General features: G+C 36.0%; 1 protein-coding gene across 2 annotated transcripts; it reads left to right on the forward strand.

The window, feature by feature from the left end:
• Positions 1-666: 666 nt before the first annotated feature.
• Positions 667-14,363, forward strand: LOC140171379 (arylsulfatase I-like). Of its 2 annotated transcripts, none has more exons than XM_072194622.1 (7): positions 667-1,573; positions 3,019-3,205; positions 3,973-4,175; positions 4,415-4,625; positions 6,762-7,014; positions 8,778-8,920; positions 12,926-14,363. In XM_072194622.1, the coding sequence occupies exons 1-7, from the start codon at positions 1,250-1,252 to the stop codon at positions 13,204-13,206; spliced, it is 1,602 nt and encodes a 533-aa protein (XP_072050723.1). In that variant the 5' UTR covers positions 667-1,249; the 3' UTR covers positions 13,207-14,363. The 2 variants fall into 2 exon arrangements, with proteins under 2 accessions (XP_072050723.1, XP_072050724.1); XM_072194623.1 differs by lacking the exon at positions 667-1,573 and adding an exon at positions 1,578-1,619.
• The last annotated feature ends 6,324 nt before the right edge of the window (positions 14,364-20,687 follow it).

The following is a 20,687-nucleotide window of genomic DNA, read 5'->3' on the forward strand; positions in this document are numbered from 1 at the left end:
AATGTTGATATAATATAAAATAATGTTGCATAAAGAATTATTACATAAAGAATTCCACCTCACACACATTAATGTTTTTGGAATATTTCCAAGAAATTGTAATGCAAAGTTTAAAACTTTTAAAGCTTCAACATTAATGTTGCATTGAATCAAAAATCACACGTAAGCTGTATAAGCACATGATCATTGTCATTCTTGGCTCAAAAGTTCTTTGGAAAATTGATATATAACATATTTGCACAACTTAAAGAATTAGACTTGGAAAGCTTTCAATTGAAGAAATCAAAGTTTTCTCGGACAAACTGGTATTCATCTTCAGTGATTAGCATGAATAACATATAACACCGTCGGATATGAAATAGAAAATGTGGACTGAATTCAATTAGATACACAAACTAGGAAGCGGTGAGCGAGTATGAAAAAAGCGTCTGTTGATCAAACTTGGAATGAACTGCATTGAGGCGCGCATTATGTAATCGTTAATTTCTTCGCAACCAGTCAATCGAATCAAATAAATAAAAGTTTCGTATGTAAAGCACAATAAAATAGGCTATGCGATACATTTAAAACTTTTGGATTCTGTTGTCTATTTCTCGACTTACGTTCAATTCTATTCACTCGGTATTTTTTTCTGGGACACCCTGTATTAAAGGGGCAATGATTACAACTACTGCACTGGAAATTCAGCAACTCAGGGCAAGTAGTTATTGATTTATTGATCAAATATTGGTTTTCCCTCATTTTTGACTGTAACTCCACAACTGTTGTCTGTGCTGAAATAAAATTTCCAGTGCAGTAGTTGTTGTCCTTGCCCCTATAATATACATATCTTACTTGTCACCAGTGGTCTATAATTTTTGATAAAAATGCAAAAATGGGCACACAATTGAACAGGGGTGTAGTACCCCCTTAAATCATTTGGCCTCGCTTTCAGTTTTCTGCTCCGCTAAATTGGAGTTAGTAGAGCCAAACGCCGCCATTTCCTTTTAAAGGAAGTGTATTACAATGATATAGCCTCACGTACTGCACTCATTCACAGGTCATTGCATATTAATAGCGGCCAAGTGTATTTACTTCACGCATTTTATACCTGTTTATACAACCTAGCTTAGAGCGAAGCTCTAAAACGGCCGAAAAACTTGGCATTGCTAAGTAACATAATTGTTGAACACCGGTCAGCGCGCAGGGTATTGGTATTATAGTTAACACCATATGATATCAAAGTTGACGCAAATGGTTGAAGTCCACGATGTCAATGGTATACTTGAGACTGGCCATTCTTGCTGCTGTACTTTCGACCATATACATTATTCTGAAATCAACGCAAGATCTCACTGACATTGATACCAATTATAAACGTGCCTTGATAGGAAAACAACCTCCGCATATTGTATTTATTTTTGCTGACGATTTGGGCTACAATGACGTGGGCTACAATGCCAAACTGTATGGATCAGCTATACGAACACCCAATATTGACGAACTAGCCTCTCAAGGAGTCATATTAGATAACTACTACGTGGATCCTGTGTGTACGCCAACAAGAGCAGGGCTTATGACTGGACGCTATCCGGTATAAAAACACGAGATAAATGAAAGTGTCGCAAAATTTGGCGCAAGTAATGTTTTGGAATTTACTTTTTAGAACAATCTGGCATCATATTAAAAGATAATTATTTAATCAAATTTACTCAGTAATTGCTTGTATTGCTTGTTGACCTTGGCAAATATCCAATTGAAGTCAACAGTTATTGAATACATGTTCTCCCCATTCCAGAAAAATACAGCACTATAAAGTTCTGCCAAATGAAACATAGCTCAATCATAATCATTCATTGAGTATTAACTGAAGATAACGTAAAAGTTCACGATTTCACAAAAATCAGGGACTTGGAACAAGTCTAAGCATTCAAAATCTTGATTATATGCCACAATTTTGTTCTAATTTGCAATTTCTTGTGTTACTTTAATTAAAATACTTGGTTATAAGAATGAATGAAAATCAGAATGCATAAATTGAAATTAGACTTCGTGCAAGTCTTTAGACTTGATTGTGACAGCATGTGAAAACACCCTAAAAATGCATGTTTTTGGCCCTTGCTTAATAAATTTGGCAAAATAGTGAAATTTAACTTTTATTGCAAGTTAGAAATAAATGAATGATTACCAGTGAGCTATGTTTCATTTGGCAAAACAGTATAATATTTTTTAATCCCAAAAAAAGATTGATGTGTTTTTCTGTAATTGAGAGTAGGCTGGTGCGATTCCGGGAAATCTTGGATGCCTTGGATGCCGGGAAATCTATAATGTATTAACACTAAATATCTAAAGAACCATTGGCGAATCGTGTCATATGTACGGAAGTAAACGAGTTACCAAAACAAGTAAAAATCAAGTTACTCATATCCGGATTTGTTGGAACGGGCCACATACGTTGCTATTGTACAGAAATGGGAAACACAGGGTCAAAATGGTGATATTTTAGAATATACGCGTGTATAGCTTTAAGGTACACTTAGTTTGTTCTCCTGGGCAATTTGTTACCTAATTTGTTGAAATGGCTATGAAGGAAATGAGATTATGGTGGTGGCCACGAATTTATCTTTAATACGAAAATTTTAAAAAAGATCGTCGGCTTTTCCTCCCACCTACATACACTTTATGTAAATATCATTAGATTTATAGTTTTTACTTCGAGGACTGTTAAATATCAAAAATATAAATTTTTAATAATTTGCCATAAATTTTGTACAATATTGCGAATTTAAGAAAATCCAAATTATTTGATATCAGAAGGATATTCTTCGTATTCAGAATGCAATTCGATATATCTGATGAGCTCTCAGGCCCCACAAAAATACTGTGTGGGTGACCGTCGCGACGCGTTGTGACCCCTTAAATGTTAGTAGCTCACTACAAGAGTTATTTCCATCGATTGGTTGAAAGAGGAGGTAAGTCATGATCAAATCTGTTCAGGCAGTGGAAACTAATGAAAATTATTATGCAATTCGTAATTAGATAAGATATGGTTTACAACACCACGTGATTACACCAGCACGGCCATCTTGCCTTCCATCAGATGAGGTCACATTAGCAGAGGAATTACAAGACGTTGGTTACTCTACACACGCAGTTGGCAAGTGGCATTTGGGGTTTTACAAGGACGAATGCTTACCAACCAATCGAGGATTTAAAACATTCTTTGGTATGATATCTTTTTGGTATGACTTCAAATAAGGAATAAGGATTCAGAAAATATATATAATTGCTCTCTAGTTTGACTTATCGTTCCCGAGATATGGTCAACGGTCATCAGTTGTGCTCCATATGGGTCAAAACAGAAAACTGGCACCAATTTTGATAAAAATGACCTCAGAATGTTCTACTTGTTATAACGATTTCAACAAGGAATAACTTGCAATACCTATATTTTGTAACCTAGGTAACACAGTAAAATCTAAAATCAGTCCCGCTTGCCATTTTTGACCTAGGTAGCCAAATGTCCTAGATAGTGCAAACTATTCTTTTTCTTGATTACTATTGCAAGAGGAAGAATTTGAGACCATTTAAAAAAATGACGATAATGCCCTCTTTTACCTCTCCTTGTCTTCCCTCTTTTCTCTTTTTGTGGTAATTTTTATTCTATAAATTATATATTTGTGTGAAAATTTTAGATATAATTTAGTTAAATAATTATATTCCTTTCAGGTCATGATAAAAAGTTTTTTTGAAAATGCCCTTACTGTTTGTGACTGATTTTTCTCATTATTTAATGCCAGTACACAATCGTCTACCCTTTTAAATATACAAACACGATTAATTAAAGATAAGTAGCGCCATCAGTGTTCACATTTAGTTAAAAATAACTATACTCTTATATGGGATCCGCAACAACCGTGATTATGTGCTCGCTAAATAAAAAGAAACGAAAAGATATATCGTCATGTATTTAACATTTTGCATGTTTTACAGGTACCTACGCCTCTTCAGTGGATCATTTTACTTACATGAAAAATGTGAGTTTTCCTAATAATGAAACAGGATCAGGGTTTGATCTTCATAATGACACTAGACTGAGTTTGGATCCAGCATGGGATGGTATCGGTCACTACTCAACGGAACTATTGACAAGAGAAGCTCAAGATGTGATACGACGACATGCTAAATCTGAAAAGGTAAAAATGCGATTATTATTTACCCAATGGACTTCAAAGGCTACGAAAACTGTGCATTATCACTCTCTTCAAAATTATAAAACTTTAAAGAAATATTCATCGCCTAGGCAATATACAACCTGATATTGATAATGGTCAATGATAATGTACTTACTCCATTCTAAATTATTTATTTCGGTAAGGCGAGAATCGTGTGTTTATGAGACAATCAGTATAATTATATTTATTTTGTTTCATAGCCAATCTTTCTGTACTTATCATATCTGGCTGTACACAGTCCTATTCAAGCACCAGATTACTACAAAGAGCCATATAAAGACCGAATAGCTGATGAGGAAAGACTAACCCTGGCAGGTATGATAAACTGCTTGGATGAAGGCGTACGCAATGTGACTAATACACTGAAAGAAGCTGGTCTTTATGATAATACCGTTATCGTCTTTTCTACTGGTAAGCCATTACTTACTTGAAATGTAAATTGTCAATGATTGTATTGGAATTTCAGAATGTTCTTGAATCATGATAAAACTGCATTGATCTTAATTTATCCGACGGTTCACGCGTTTGCTCTTACGATCCTCTGACCTAGCTACTGAATTTTAAGTTCTGTACCTGAAGAAGGGTCTTTACCCGAAATATTGTACTTATCACGCATCACAAAGCAAAAATGAGAGCAAGTGAAAAAATAAAATATAAATAAAATTACATTTGAAAAGAATTAAATTTAGTGTTTAGGCCACCGGGATGTAAGGTTCCGGGCTTGAATATAACACGGTGCTCGGCTTCAAAGCGTTCCCTTGTGGAACCATAGCAGAGAATGACACCCGGGAATGGCACTAAAATCACCGATTTTGCAATCAGATGGCGAATTGAAGTGTTTAGCAACTGGGAAGCCAACATAATTAATTCTGGTGGACCAATTGTGCATGCTATGTGATGCGGTCAGCTAGGTTCTCACCTTTTTTTTTTTTAATGAGATCGCATATCTTACAAATAATAGCATACACAAAATTGCTAGAAATACAAGTGAAGTAATCATTCACAGAGTATGAACCGACCTTCAGGCCCAGTAATACGCAAGTTATGATCATTAGTGACATAATTAAGTATTGCATTTTTTACGATTACAAGTAAAAGTTCATTTAACAGTCTCTGGTGGCTTATTATGTGAGGCACGAACCAGATGGTTATCAAGATTCCGATCCCTCTTGTATGCAGTGACGGGGACCTTAGCGAAAATATCCTTGGTGGAAGGGTCCTCAGTATCAGCGATGTATAGTTTTTTAAAATCATCCGACGGATAGGATGGATCAAAGTGTGGTAAGGGAACACTAGAGGGATGCGATCAGTAGACTTATGTTCAGATCTTTGAAGAGCTTGATCCCTATCGACAGTGTTTACTCTCTCGGCAGCAGATAGAGTGATGTCGCCAGGGTATTGACGGGCATAAAAAAAAATTGGTGATTTGTTCAGAAACTTGCACAAAATCCTTGTCATCCGAACAAGTGCGCTTGGCGCGTAACATCAGAGAATGAGGAATGGCTTTCTTACAGGAAGGAGGGTGATTAGAAGAATAGGTAGCTTAAGATCGAGGAATGTGACCAACGCATCAAATATATTATGAGTGAATTTAATAGCAGGATGATAATTGGAGACATGGTCAATAAAATAAAATAAAATGTCGCCGCTCCTACAACATCATCAATGTAGCGATAGTACAAAATGGGCCGAGGCCTGGTGTAGTGGGTGAAAATCTGACCTTCTAGATAGCCAACAAACAAACTGGCAAGACTCGGACCCATTTTAGTCCCCATAGCTACACCCCTGATTTGACGGTAGAACTTGCTGTTAAATTGAAAGGTGTTGTTTTTCAAAACAAGTTCAGTGAGACGAAGGAGAGGCACAAGAAGTGCATTCTTTTTGCTGTTCAAAGAATTGTCTGAGTGCCTGTATAGCACTCTCATGTGCTGAAAATGGGGGACAAGACGGAGGCCATGAATTCTGAGACAAGAACCGTCGGACAGCTGTGAGCCGAAACGATCGGCCGACCTGGTGTGCTCTCCTTATGCACTTTGGGGATCATGTAAAAGTTCGAAGTCTGTGGGCATGGGTGAATTAGGTTAGTGGCAGTGGAAGGTAGTTTCTTGGAACTTATGAGAGCTTTAACAGTATTAGAGATATCTTCTGCCGGTTGCATCTGTCTTGCGATTACCAATCCATTCTGAATTTGCTTTAGACAAGGTGTTGGTATCCAAGTAGCTGATGTTATCACTGTTGCTATCCGATGGTCTGTATACTACAGCAACCAGTAGCTTCCGAGATTTAATAGCCACTGAGAACTACATCAGCTCCAGGTCTGTAAGGTCCAGGTCCTTGTCATGGAAAATTGCAACAGCAATCCCTCTCCTCCTGTTGTATTCGGGCTATCCCTGAGGCAGCATATTGAGTAGCCAGGGATGGTCAGCTCCATCCTTTACTGAGTCCAAAGATGTTCAGTGTATGGGGGTTGGGGTATGGGTGTGTTTAAAATATTAACGATCATCTGCTATACTTGAGTTAAACATTAATTTGACCACTTTCTTTCAGATAATGGTGGTTCTGTTAAAGATTCTGGAAATAACTGGCCTTTCAGAGGATCCAAAAACACTCTTTATGAAGGAGGTGTCCGTGGAGTTGGGTTTATTCATAGTCCGTTATTACCCGATCAAATCAAAGGCACCACTAGCCATGCGTGGATCCACGTCACTGATTGGTTCCCAACCATTCTCTCGGGGCTAGCTGGAGCAAACATCAATATGACGAAACCAATAGATGGTATCGATGTATGGAAGGCAATTATGTAAGCAAACTACAGCCTGTCTCAAAAAAAATTGTGCAAGTGAAAAGTGCCCTCTGTGGCAATTAGAAAATACCGTTGTGACATAATGCTTACATCAACGTCAAGGGCTTAGCTCTCAAATGCCGTTTAGTCTGTTCAATTTGCTTGTTTTAATCTCGAGATATGCTTACTTAACAACGAAAGGGTAAAATCTCAATTGTGTCACTTTTACTAGGGAAGAGGGCTGTACATGATATGTAAATCAATGATAGCAACAAGTTTATCAAGAGTTCCTTCGTGAAATCAAAAGAATGCATCAATTACACAACAATACAAAATTGTTTTTAGTGTTTTACCATGATAAAGGTATAATGATTTTCTTTTTCCACTTACGACAAATTAAACGATTCACATTATTATTATTATTATTATTATTAATCAACACTTATATGGCGCTCTAACAATGAGCACAGCGCCTTACAAAATATACAGGCAAAAATGAAGCAAGAAACAAATACAACCAACATTAATACAAATGTGTTTTAAGCAATCGCTTGAAAGCAGGCACAGACACCGCCTCCCTCAACTGGATAGGCAACTCATTCCAGAGCCGTGGAGAGGCAACAGCAAACGAATGATCACCAGCTCTCTTATTTGATCGTGGAACCAAGAGCCTTGTTGTATCTGAAGAGGAGCGGAGTCTGGGCCTATTTTCGTGCGTTACCTTGTCGCTGAGCAAGGTAAGTAGGTCACATAAATATGGTGGAGCGACATTCATCAAACACTTATAGACATACAACAATATTTTAAACTGTATTCTATCCTTCACTTGAAGCCAATGCAATGAGTTCAGGAGATCCGCAGAGCACCTGTCCCGTCCACAAGCAAAAACTAGCCTGGCCGCCTTATTCTGGACACGTTGTAGCCGTTTGAGGTCGGCCTCACGAGCACCAAACAAAAGAGAATTAGCATAGTCTATGCGGGACAGGACAAGTGCTCTAACGGCATGATGGCAGGCTTCCTGAGAAATAAAACGGCGTATGCGCCACAGATTGCGAATGTGGAAATTGATAGTTTTACACAGGGTACTAATATGGATGGACATGTTCATTGAACCATCAAACATTCTGCTGTAAAATTAAATACATGTGCATGTCAATGATTTTACCATGGTAAATACTGTTCTCTTTGTCATTCAAGACATGTTAAAAGACAAACAAATATTGCACACTTATAGGTTCATGAACTTTGACAAGTTCGTGAAATTTGACAAATTAATGAAATTAGACAAAATAATGCACGCACGCTGGTGCTGATGCGTCTAATGCACGAGCCCCGAAGGCAGGAGTGCATTAGACGCATCAACATCAACATCAGATTTACACGTACAGACCTATTCCCTAGTAAAAGTGGCACAAATGTGATTTTACCCTTTCGTTGTTAACTAAACATATCTCGAGATTAAAAAGAGCAAATTGAACAGAACAAACGGTATTTGAGAGCTAAGACTGTGCCCTTGACGTTGATGTAAGCATCATGTCACAACGGTATTTTCTAATTGCCAAAGAGAGCGCTTTTGACTTGCACAATTTTTTTTGAGACAGGCTGTATATCGAGTGGTTAAATTGTTCAAGTTTCCAACTTTGTTTACATTTTACTCGTAGGCGATCCAATGCTTTGCCAATTCGAGTTGTCACGTAAATGGTTCAGAGTCTCAATGTTTGATTTCGTAGATGACGTTACATCATAATTAAGATAAAATGTAATCAATTTATTTGATACAGCTCCAACTGGACCTCTCCAAGGAAGGAGCTTCTTCACAACATTGATCCTATTTCATATCTTGAACCCGACCTTACGGGAAGAGCAGCTCTACGGGTGGGTGACTGGAAATTATTACTTGGAAACCTATGTCGCTTTCGTCAGGGTCAGTATGAAAATCAAGATATTATTTGCCCATGTTTTACTTGACACCTTACCACAGCAGGCCTACCCGCGTGGTAGATTGGTGACTGAAACTCTGAATCAGTTCAATGCCTCCAAGACGACTGCTTGTGCACTTATGCCCATGAACATCTAAATAATGGGTGGCTCTACTTGAGAGGCGGGATTCAGATTAATAGAGAGCTTGCGGAATGAAGTTACTGGAACTTTAACGGCAACTTCAAAAATATCGATTCGATTTCTTGCTCAACTTCAACGCGAACGTCAGATTGGTTTCTGTACCAACAGCGTCTTGTTGTTTAAACTAGGGGAAGTGTATCAATGGGTGATCAAGAGAAGGGTATGTAAAAGCGACTGCATCAAATTTCTCCCTTTTGTTTGCTGAAGTGGTTTGTTGGTAACACTTATTACAATAGGCGCTTAGTTTGAATAAACATGGATTACATCTCAAGGACTCCTCTTTGCATTCTGATCGAATTAAATATATCTCCCCGAATGATCCTCATTTTGTTCTTTAAGGGGGTACTACACCCATTGATTTTTTTTTGCATTTTGTGAAGAAATTTCAACAAAAAAATGGACAAAGTGGTATGCAAAATGAAGGGGCAAATCTTCTCGTTTTATTGGTGGCATCGGTATCAATGTAGCTTACATGCTTTCGAAGATAGAAGCCAAAAGGAGGTACATCACTGATGATTTAAATTCACTTCATTTTGGAAAGCTTACTATCAACGGATTTCGTTAAAATTTTGGATATGTGTTGCTAACACATTAGGGAAATAATGTTGATATGTAAAATGGGAATAAGTGGTCCCTGATTTCTTTTATGACTTCATGAACTTGGTGCTCCACAACTATCAAAAAACGAACCGGTTAAAATGCTTCTATTTTCAATGTCGAGCTATATTTTGTATTTTGAACTTGCAACACTATGTCGCTGAAACTTAATTAAGCCATAGGTAACAGGTTACCACAACCACACTACAGCAATGTTGAAAAAGATTGTATTTTTTGTCACATATACCACCATATTAGGTAGTTTTCCGTAAGCTTCATTTTTGTGATTTTGGTAACTATTTTATATTTATTTGCCCAATCCAACTCAACTAGGCAATCTAAATTGTACTCACCATTTACATCCCAAGGTATTTTAGTATATCCACCTCACACATTTCCATTATATATCCAGTAACAGACAAAATATCAAAATTGATGCCTCATTATGACATGTATGATATCACAGACTATCACATGTATTCAAAATTGATGCCTGAATTTGACCTGAACCAATTGACCTATAACCTGACCTTTGATGACCTTATAGCCTTTTTTAATCTCTTTTCCTAACAACATATTATAGAAGATACATACATGGTGTAGTATTAAATTGTCTATGTGGAAGAGATTATTTAGGTCTATTTAATTGATTCAGTGTTATAATCAGTGAGTATATTTCTATAGGTAGTATAACAAAGGATTTAATGTATTCTATTCATGTATTCTACTTGGACATGATCAATACAATAAATTATGGTTTGTTATGAAACACACATCTCAGTTACCAGGATACAGTAAACAAAAAAATATATAGGGCTAAAATGATTTTCTAAAATGGTTTAAAACCACTTTGTATGTAGAGATATTTTATAAGTTCAGGACATGAGATGATGAACATATTTATATACTTCATAAATTTGCAACAAAAAAAAGAAGATGGGTACTGATGAAAATCAGGGTATTAAATCGCCTTAAAAACTCCCAGAATTTTGAATTTCAACCAACATATTTCTTGATGCTCCTTTTCTGACATTCTTATTTTTTGTAACAAATAGGCCTCCTCTTTTAATAATGAATAATTTGGTTGACATACAATACCCATAGGCCTATAATATGCGTATAATAGCGTGGCACATGTTAGACCAGCTTTCTGCTGAATTGGGGTACATAATGTAGGCCTAAATGAATAAAATAATAATTAAATAAAATACCTTAACAGTACAAACATATTTGGTTATATAGAGGTGTAATTATAAGACACACAACGCTGTAAAAAAATGTTCACAGTAGCTGCAATTCGCAGAAGTTCACTACACTGCTGGGTCCCGTAAAATCAGTCCATTTTACTGGAACTTAATCCCCTTGGCGTTGAAGTCAAGCCAAAAACTTGGTTCCGCAAGCTGACGTTTGGAACAAAATTTATTTTGATCTTATTCAATCAGTAATTTTTAGCATCATGTGGCATGTATTTTACCCAAACCAAATTAGATTTCCATTAATTGGTCTATTAACTAGACAATACATAAGTGGTAATTATGAGGAAATATGTAAACCATTGTTTTAATTATGACGTATTTTCATCATAATTTACGGCACACTATAGATTCTGGCGTTAACTTCAAGCGGCTTTAATGGCAGAGTGGTTTTGAATACATAATCCTCTATAATCCTCTAGACGTTAAAGTTAAAGTTAAAGTAACTCCATTTCGCAAGCTCTCTAATAACGCATTCCTGGGATACGTTGGGATCATGAGCGCCCTACACGCACGCGGTATCGCGAACACGCACTGTAACACACTTACCACCCAGCAAACACAAAACGTTTTCGACATAATTCGCAAAAGGTTATAAAAGGTTGTCAGAAAACGTTTAAATGTCGGGTATATTAAGAGTATAAAACGTTTTTATAACCTTAAAAAACATTTTTGATAATCTACTGCTCAGCAAACAAAAATGTTTTACAGAAAACGTTTAAATGTCGGGTTATATAAAGGGTATAAAAACGTTTTAATAACATTCCAAAAACATTCTTGAAAACTTGATACAAAACATTCTAAACAGAATGTTATTTTGGGAGTTGAAAAATATTTTGCGAACAATGTTTGCCCAAAATATTTTCAATAACGTTTTAAAAACGTTTTCATGACCTTTATATAACCCGACATTTAAATGTTATTAAAGGGTTTAAAAAAAACATTTTAAGAACATTTCTGTGTTTGCTGGGTTCAAATATTTTAACATAATGTTACTTAAGTATTGACACAATATTTGGCAAACATGTTTGCAAAAATAGTTTACAATAACATTTTTTGAAAACATTTAAGAATATTGTTGTAGTGTGTTTTCATACAAAACGTTTTAAAACGTTATCATGACCTTTATATAACCCGAAATTTTAATGTTATTAAAACGTTTTTACCAAAACCAAAAGCCAAAATATGACTTACTTAAAATGTTTTTAAAACGTTTTGTGTTTGCTGGGCAGTAACGCACTCACTACGCGATCATTTCCTGGATGCCGATTCGAGTGACTTTCTACTATGACTATGGATGCGTATTCCAGGAGATCGCACCGAAACGTTTTAATATATGTATTTCCCCATCTATTCCTGAGCCGGCAAAGACGCGGCGTGATTGTGCAGTACTGCATTTTTGGTCTGGTTGACAGGACGTCATACGCAAGCTAGTCTTTTTAATTCTGTCTTTAATACTAAGTTGCATCTGGTACGAATAGACAGCATCGGGACACAGAAACAAGTAGTATCCTATCCTCTACCTTCATACCGGGGAGGGGGGCACTTCCATGCAGGTACGTATTAAGCTGAAACTTGCAATGATATTCAAATTCAAATGCGGGGGCTTTGCCTGAATTGAGTGAAGCACCTTTTGACAATGTTTGATGTAAACTATGGTGCCATTGGGTGAAAAAAAAAACGTTTTAGTCTTTGCATTGCTTCAAATATTTTAAAAACAAGCAAAGCAGTACTGATGACAGTTGCCAGTCAAAACAAGATCGTCTTTGGATGACCGATCCATCGAGAAATAAGGGGTCTTTGAATGGCAGAGCAATATGAGTATGGCAAACAATATGAGATTCTTTGACGACATCGACGCTGACCTTAACAGCCTAACATATGCATCACATCCGAAGTGGCAATAAACATAACAAAATATAATCACATTGTTTGTTTGTTTGTTTTTGTATGTATAGGGTATGAAAATTTCGAATTATGTGCTTGGTATCCACCATTGGAGTCGAACATAACTTCCATAAAGCCTAAAGAGCCACGATTTAAGAAGACATGGTTGTTTAACATAGCCAGAGATCCGCTGGAAAGACACGACTTGGCTATCAGACGCCCTGGTATTGTGAAGAGGATGATGAAACGTCTACGGGCATACAATGCAACAGCGGTACCACCTTGGTATCCACCCGCTGATCCTAATAGCAATCCTGAATACCATGACGGAGTTTGGGGACCTTGGGAATGATGTTAACCATATTCGTCAAACTACCAGCAAACAAAGAAAAAACATTTTACATAAAACATTGAAATGTCAGTTACATAAAGGGTACATAAGTATAAAACCTTCTAATAAAATTCAAAAATATTTTTGAAAATTTGCTTCCAAAAATTTCGAAATAATTGTTGACGTAACAAACTATTATAAATGTACATATGGAAGTTTTACTAATGACCTTTATATAACCCGACATTAAAACCTTTTAACCAAAACAAAGACATGTTTATAAGTACTGATTAATTAGTATCGGACAGCCACTATAATTCATTTCCTTATTTTAATACGACATGACAAACAACGCGTTTCTCAGTTTTTTTTCTGACCCCGGTAGTCTACTGCGACTTTCTGTCCTTGGTAGATATCTCATTTAAGATAAACCATCACGATATGCTAATTAGGGTTATGAGACGTCTACCTGTTCTTACCGATACACCGATTTGCTTTCTTTGGGGCTTTGTCCGCCTTATCGACGTCTTCTGCATCGGAAGACCTTGTACAATATGCTAACCCCTGCAAAATACGCTGCGAAAAAATGACCGATGTGTCATCAACGGACAAAGCCAACGTAACCAATCCCATACCATTCCCTGGCCTTTCGCACCGGGGATAAGGGGTTGGTCTGGGATCTTAGTTCCTTACAAGATGGAACAAAATAGCCAAAAATCAAAATTTTACTCTACACTGCCACTGCCTAAATGTTTTCCTTACTCCATTTTTAATAATGATAAAAACAGTTCTGATTATTGCATTATTCATAGCTGAAAAATGTCCATCTTTTTTATTATTATTATTATTATTACAAGTTGTATGTATATACATGTAATATAAAGAATGTTACATCTCCCAATCACCTTGACAACATGTTGACGACAACATGCCATTTTTGGACAATTTGATTGAGTGCAAATGCTCGTGAGCAGGAAGCACGAACTTGAAGGTGACCTGATAAATTTGGAAAATAGAATTCTTTAAAATTGACGTATAACATAAAATGTCGTCCCTTTCAAGCTTTCATGCAAAAAGAACACGTAAATGATTCTTGTAAATGGGAATAATTTCTTATGAAAATACTGACATTAAAACAAGCGTGATAATCATGATAATAAAATTATAGTCACAGTGTTTTTTGTTAATGAATTTCATGTAATAAATTGATATCAAATGAGATATCCTATTTTTCTCATTAATATATTGAAATTAGGAGTTCAATCGGTGTTTTTCCGAAGCTATCGTCGAAAAACTGTCGAATTAGTCTCAAACGTGGTATACCACATTTAAGACTAATTCAACAGTTTTTTGAAGAATTCTTCGGAAATACACCAATTTGGAACGCCTAATTTCAATATGTTATGAGAAAATATGACTCCTGATACCAAAAGCTGCATTTTGATAGGGTAAAGTTGAAGGATGAGGCTGTCAATCACTGAGGTACCTACCTTTAATGAGGTCACAATCCTGTGTCCTAATCCTGTATCCGGTAATCTGGGTTTTGTCCTTGTGCAGCATCACAAAATAAAAGGAATCACTAGAAAGTCACTCCCATGCAATCACCTTGACAACACGTTGGCGAAAGCAAAACATTGTTTTTTAAATTAAATTCTATATTGCCAATGATCACACATGCGTAAGTGCTAATAAATGTTTTCAATAAACATATTTTGTTCAAAACACAGACACGTCTGCTGGCAGAAGCAATTTGATATATAACATACATAACATGCCTTAAGTAGCGCGGACAATTATTTCAACTTTATAACAGGAGGTTATTCATAGAAGATCAGGATTTCAAATTTAGCATGTACCAATTCAGTCAACATCTAGTCATATTTATTCGCCATTAGACACCTGTAAATGTGGAAGAAAAACCTTTCCTTTAATAAAGAGGAATAAGTGTCTATCAGCCTTATCCCCGGAGCTTTTCGTCCGACTTTTAATCTACTAGTATGGAAGGCGGCAACGAAAACCAATCTCTTTGTATCAACATTACAAGAGAGAAATTACCACTGGCACTAGAATTACTTTACACTCCAACAGAAGATATCTTATATACCATTGTAGTGCCTTTGATCATGATCATTGGCCTTCTTGCTAACTCTGCCTTTATATATACTGTGTACCGAATTCCAACTCTACATACCATAACAAATGCATACCTTGTCAATGTCGCCGTAAGTGATATGCTTCACATAGGAATTTCCTGTACTTTTGATTATTTAACCGTATATCTTATGTCACCGGTTCGATATGATGTTTATTATGGAGAAATAGGTTGCATATTAACATTTTTAGTAGCTAATAGTGGATACTATGCATCGATTTTCCTGCTCACTTTTGTTGCAATGGAACGGTATTTTGCCATCTGTCATCCTCTGAAACACAGACTTGTCAGTGGAAAACCTCGCACGACCAGAATCATAATCGCATCTTGGACATTTGGAGCTCTGATCACTGGTGGAGTGGAAGCACTTTACCGTAATTTTAAGAAGATTTGTATTTTATGGCCCAATGAAGACAAGTATTCGCACCTTCCCAATATGATTACATACTGTACGAGCAGAAGTAATTCACCAACGTTAAAAATCGCTCTTCTTTGCATTGTTGACATAGTTATTTTTTTGATTGCTCTGATCGTAAATATTTGGTTTTATATTAAGATTATGACTGCCTTGATAAGACGAGCATCTAATAAGTCCAGGTTAGGAAGCTCCAACCTTCAACAAGCTGAACATGAATGTATTCAAGTTGCCAGACTTCTCATAACAAATGGAATTGCGTTTCTCTTATGCCAGACACCATACCGCTTATTTGTAGCTTGTCACTATTTCGCCTTAAATGCTTTTGGCACTGGTCTTTTTACGACGACTCTAATCGGACAACTTGAAATTCTTTGTGCGTTTTTTCTATATATAAATAACATAATCAATCCTTTTATTTATATAAGCACCAGTTCAATTTACAGTCAAGCTTTCCAAAAAGCATTTGGTTTGAAATAACGTGGATCTTGCTAAAAATATGTTGAATTAAGAATAATATGTACAATTTTGAAGTATCCAGGTAAAAACTGCACCAAAAATCATTTTTTAAACACTACAACTTCATACTTGGTGTCAGGGGCGTAGCAAGAGCATCAGGGGCCCATGGACAAAGAGCAGTACGGGCCCTTTTAACCAGGGCAGGATTTAGCCTACCTTATTGGGGCCCTGGACCAGGCCAAAATTTGGAGGCCCCGAACTCACATGCCGAGGAAGGTATGTGCACTCAAGTCAGTGGCCAAGTTTTAGTTTAACTAATGGGGGACCAAGGGGGACTAACATATTATGTTCAATTCAATTCCAGACTATTTTGGCCCCAGATCAATATAAACTTTTGTATTTGAATCCGCACAAAGCGCGGAAAATTTACAATTTTGCCCTATTTTGACCAAAAAACATGCTGTTATTGGGGTTACAAGAAATATGCATAGGGAAATTTTGGGGCCCCAAAAATTTGGGGCCCAAAATTGCTTTGGACCCGGGCCCATCTGGCCAAATGGTATAAAAATCCGGCCCTGCTCTCTATTATCAGCCCTTATTTAATTTTCGCTTTTGTGCTCGGGGCCCCTGAACCCTCGGGCTCATGGACTTCGTCCACCCTGTCCCCCTGCTTGCTACGCGCCTGCTTGGTGTAAATGACACTTGAGACCAAAAAATCAGAAAAATGCAAAATAAAATTCATATTTGTATATTTAATTGGCGGCCATCTTGGATTTTAGGTGTCAGGTTCCAAAATAGTACCGGGACGCAACCGTAGATGCTTGAGATGTTTTAATTTTTTAAATACAAGTTAAAAAGCAGCAAAAGTATGGAAGTGGATTTTTATAAAATGCTTCATTGTTTTTGGGAAAAAAGTCCAAAACCTGATAACGCCAAAAATGCAACCTTAAAAATGTGACAGTGCGTCAAAACAAAATAAAAAATTCAAAAATCTACTTCCATACTTTTTTAAATTTTTCATAAAACACACATTTTGTGAAAATTCCATTCAAATCCGTTGTAAAATGCCCTCCCGGTACTATTTTGAAGGCCCAAAATGCAAACAATTAGAAAAATCCTAGAAACATCTTTTCAATTTTCAATTTTTATACAAATTAAATGGCAAGTTATTACATACCTTTCTTTACAATTTATAATACGCATACAAGCATTTGGAGACAGGGCCATTTTAATATCATCGGAAATGTGATTCCAAAGTAGTCGGACCTGTAATGATGTTTCTATTGCTATGAATATTCTTAACAATTATATGATTAGCGTTCTTATATCTTGAAGGGGCAAATTAAATTGGCTTTAAGCACAAATAGAAAGATTTTTAAACTCATCTAATATTAATAGAAGTTGGCCAAGATCTGAATCTGAAGAATATGCAAACATAATTAGAAGTCTTACATATTATTTTCTCTTTGGGAGATAATTCCTGAACCACTCCACGGTATTTCCATGGTAGAAATATCCTGATTGATCGTATCGAATGCCTTGGAGAGCTCCATGAACAATGCTAATGTACGATGACATTTACCAAGAATAGAAAGAAAGTTAGAAATGTATTAAGGCATTTATGAATAATGCGTTCAAACACTTTAAATAAACCCGGAAGGATTGAAATTGGACGACAAATTTTAAAAAAAAGTGTATTTACCAGATTAAAAATACAAAGGAACATTTTTTGCGTAATTTATTTACTTGGGAACAATGCCAATAGTAATAAATAAAATTGAGTATGTGGCTATTAATTCGGGCACACTTCATCATGTTGGTGTAATTGCTTTTATCATACTGTAAATAATAGTGTTATTCAGTTTATTCTGCTTCACTTGTTACACTTCTTATTTGTACAATTTCAAAGTCATTTGCAGAGAAGAACGCCCTCAATGTTTTTCATAATTTTATTTTTCACATCATACTGCAGTTACTGTCCGTTTTCCTATACACAATACACAGTGCTCTTTCCCATTGACGCGTGACCTCTACAAATAGCCCTACGTTAAAAGTATGGGGATATGACTAGTTAACGTCGCTGTGTGAAAAATAACCGGCCAATATTAAAAGTACTCTTCTAAAGTTCTAGAAAATATAGTTTTTAACATGTCCTAAATTTTAGCTAATTTATATAGATGTTTGGAAATATTCGTACTTTGGTGTTTTAGTTAATGTTATAGGTAATAGTACATTGCCTAGTTAACGTCGCTGTGTGAAAAATAACCGGCCAATATTAAAAGTACTCTTCTAAAATTCTAGACAATATAGTTTTGTAACATGTTCTAAATTTTTAGCTAATTTAGGTGTTTGGAGAGGGTCGCACTTTTGTGTTTTAGGAAGGATATGTAAACGACAGATAACACCAAAAATTTGAAGAAATTATTTCCAAACCGTGTTAAGTCAACAATCATTATGTTGCTCATTTTCAAGAATGCTGGTTTACAAAAAGCAGGCCATTGTCTCATTTCGTGAACAAAGGTACACATACCATTGTTTCCTTTCGTTTCCTTTATAATCGGTTACCCAACTGAAGCTATAATACCAGCTTTATTGCGATATCGCACATGAAAACAGACACATGTGCACAACCAGAGAAGATCCGATTTAATCAGTTGAGCTGTTTCAATGAGTGTTATCTTGGTTTAATAGCTTTTAATGGGGTTAAGTCCTGCAAAGGTCGAGATGAATTCTACTGTAGACATGACTGCATCATGTGGTTGTATTGTACTTCAGTAAACTAATAAAACCTGCAATAATTACCGTTTTATGGGCTGTAGTTGTGACAAAATCCGACATTTTGAATGTTAAGTATGATGTTAAATTGTAACGATGTTTATATCACGCTACGTACAGGGTGTTCGAGAAAACAATTACCGAGTAAATAAAATTGAACGTAAGTCGAGAAAGAGATATCAGAATCAAAAAATTTGTAAAATGTAGCGCATAGCCTATTTTATTGTGCATCACACACGAAAATTTTATTTGATTCGATCGACTGCTTGCAAAGAAATTAACGTTTACATAATGCGCTCATCAATGCAGTTCATTCCAAGTTTGATCAACAGGCGCTTTTTTCATACTCGCTCACCGCTCCCTAAAGTTTGTGTATCTCATTAAATTTAGTCCACATTAGATATTTTATAATCCGACGGTGTTATGTTATTCATGATTTCACTGAAGATGAATAAAATTTTGCCAGAGAAAACTTTAATTTCTGCAATTGGAAGCTTTCCAACTCATTTTTTAGGTTGTTCAAATATGTTATATTTTAACTTTCCAAAGAACATCATTAAAAATATTAATCTGTGTGAAAAAGATTTTAAGCCAGCTGGAATTCTGTATGCAATAATTCTTTATGCAACATTTATATCAACATTAACGAAAAAAGATATTTACAAGTACTGAGCATCATCTGACATGCGAGCTTTCATTTTCAATATCATGCAGATTTTCACATTTGAACACAACCTAATTAGATGTTTTGCAAGAAAGATTATTTAGAAAAAAGAAAAGGATTTCACCGAACAAAATGTGAAGCAGATTGACAGTTAACCACTAGTGCGCATTGTGTTAAATGATCTTTCTTTCAAACTTGGAATGAAGTGCATTAAGGCATGCGTTATGTAATCGCTCATTTCTTCGCATTCAGTCAACCGATTCCAATAAAATTAGCGTAAAAGATGTAGAATAAGATTGGCTACACACTGATTTTTAGATTTTTTTAAAAAAAATTTTCTGGGACACCCTGTATATGGCGGACGTGCGTGCGGGACGGTCATAACACATCATGCAGAACCGACACGAGTCACGTTCGACAGAGTGGCTCGCATTGGCGACATAATGTGCTAGTATTATATATCGATTTTCTTTGAATTGCCTGATATGATTGAACCCAAATAAAAATAAGACATATCTGACAGTGAAAAGTAACATTTTGTGGAAAAACAAAGACAATTCTATTTCTTACGGAAATGTTACAATATGTGTGATGTACCCTGTATAATTGTGTGTCATGAAATAGGGAAGTTACCTTTATAATCATGCAAGAGTTTGCTTATTATGGCATCATGGGTGAAAACACCAGATGAATGCAATAACAGCATTATTTATCAGGACTATTTATGTCAAGGGGGAAATCCCCTGATATCAGTATGTTGTAATAGTGAACAATGATGGTAATGTCTATTAATAGAACATTTGGAAAATCCCTGATGGTTTACTATAAAAACAGAATTGTAAACAAGAATTCTTGGCAGACCTGTATCCATATGATTGTAATGTGAATGGGTGTAACTATAGCTCTCAAAAAGAGAGTAAATAATGTTAACCAGTTAAAATCAGGATACTCAAGGAATTATTTGTGAAGGAGTATTACTAAGTGTGGTCATGGAGATCATGAGTTTCCTACAGTGCTATTTAAAACAGCCTCTGAGC

This window comes from Amphiura filiformis, chromosome 15 (assembly GCF_039555335.1).
Source record: "Amphiura filiformis chromosome 15, Afil_fr2py, whole genome shotgun sequence".
Classification (NCBI taxonomy): Eukaryota; Metazoa; Echinodermata; class Ophiuroidea; order Amphilepidida; family Amphiuridae; genus Amphiura; species Amphiura filiformis.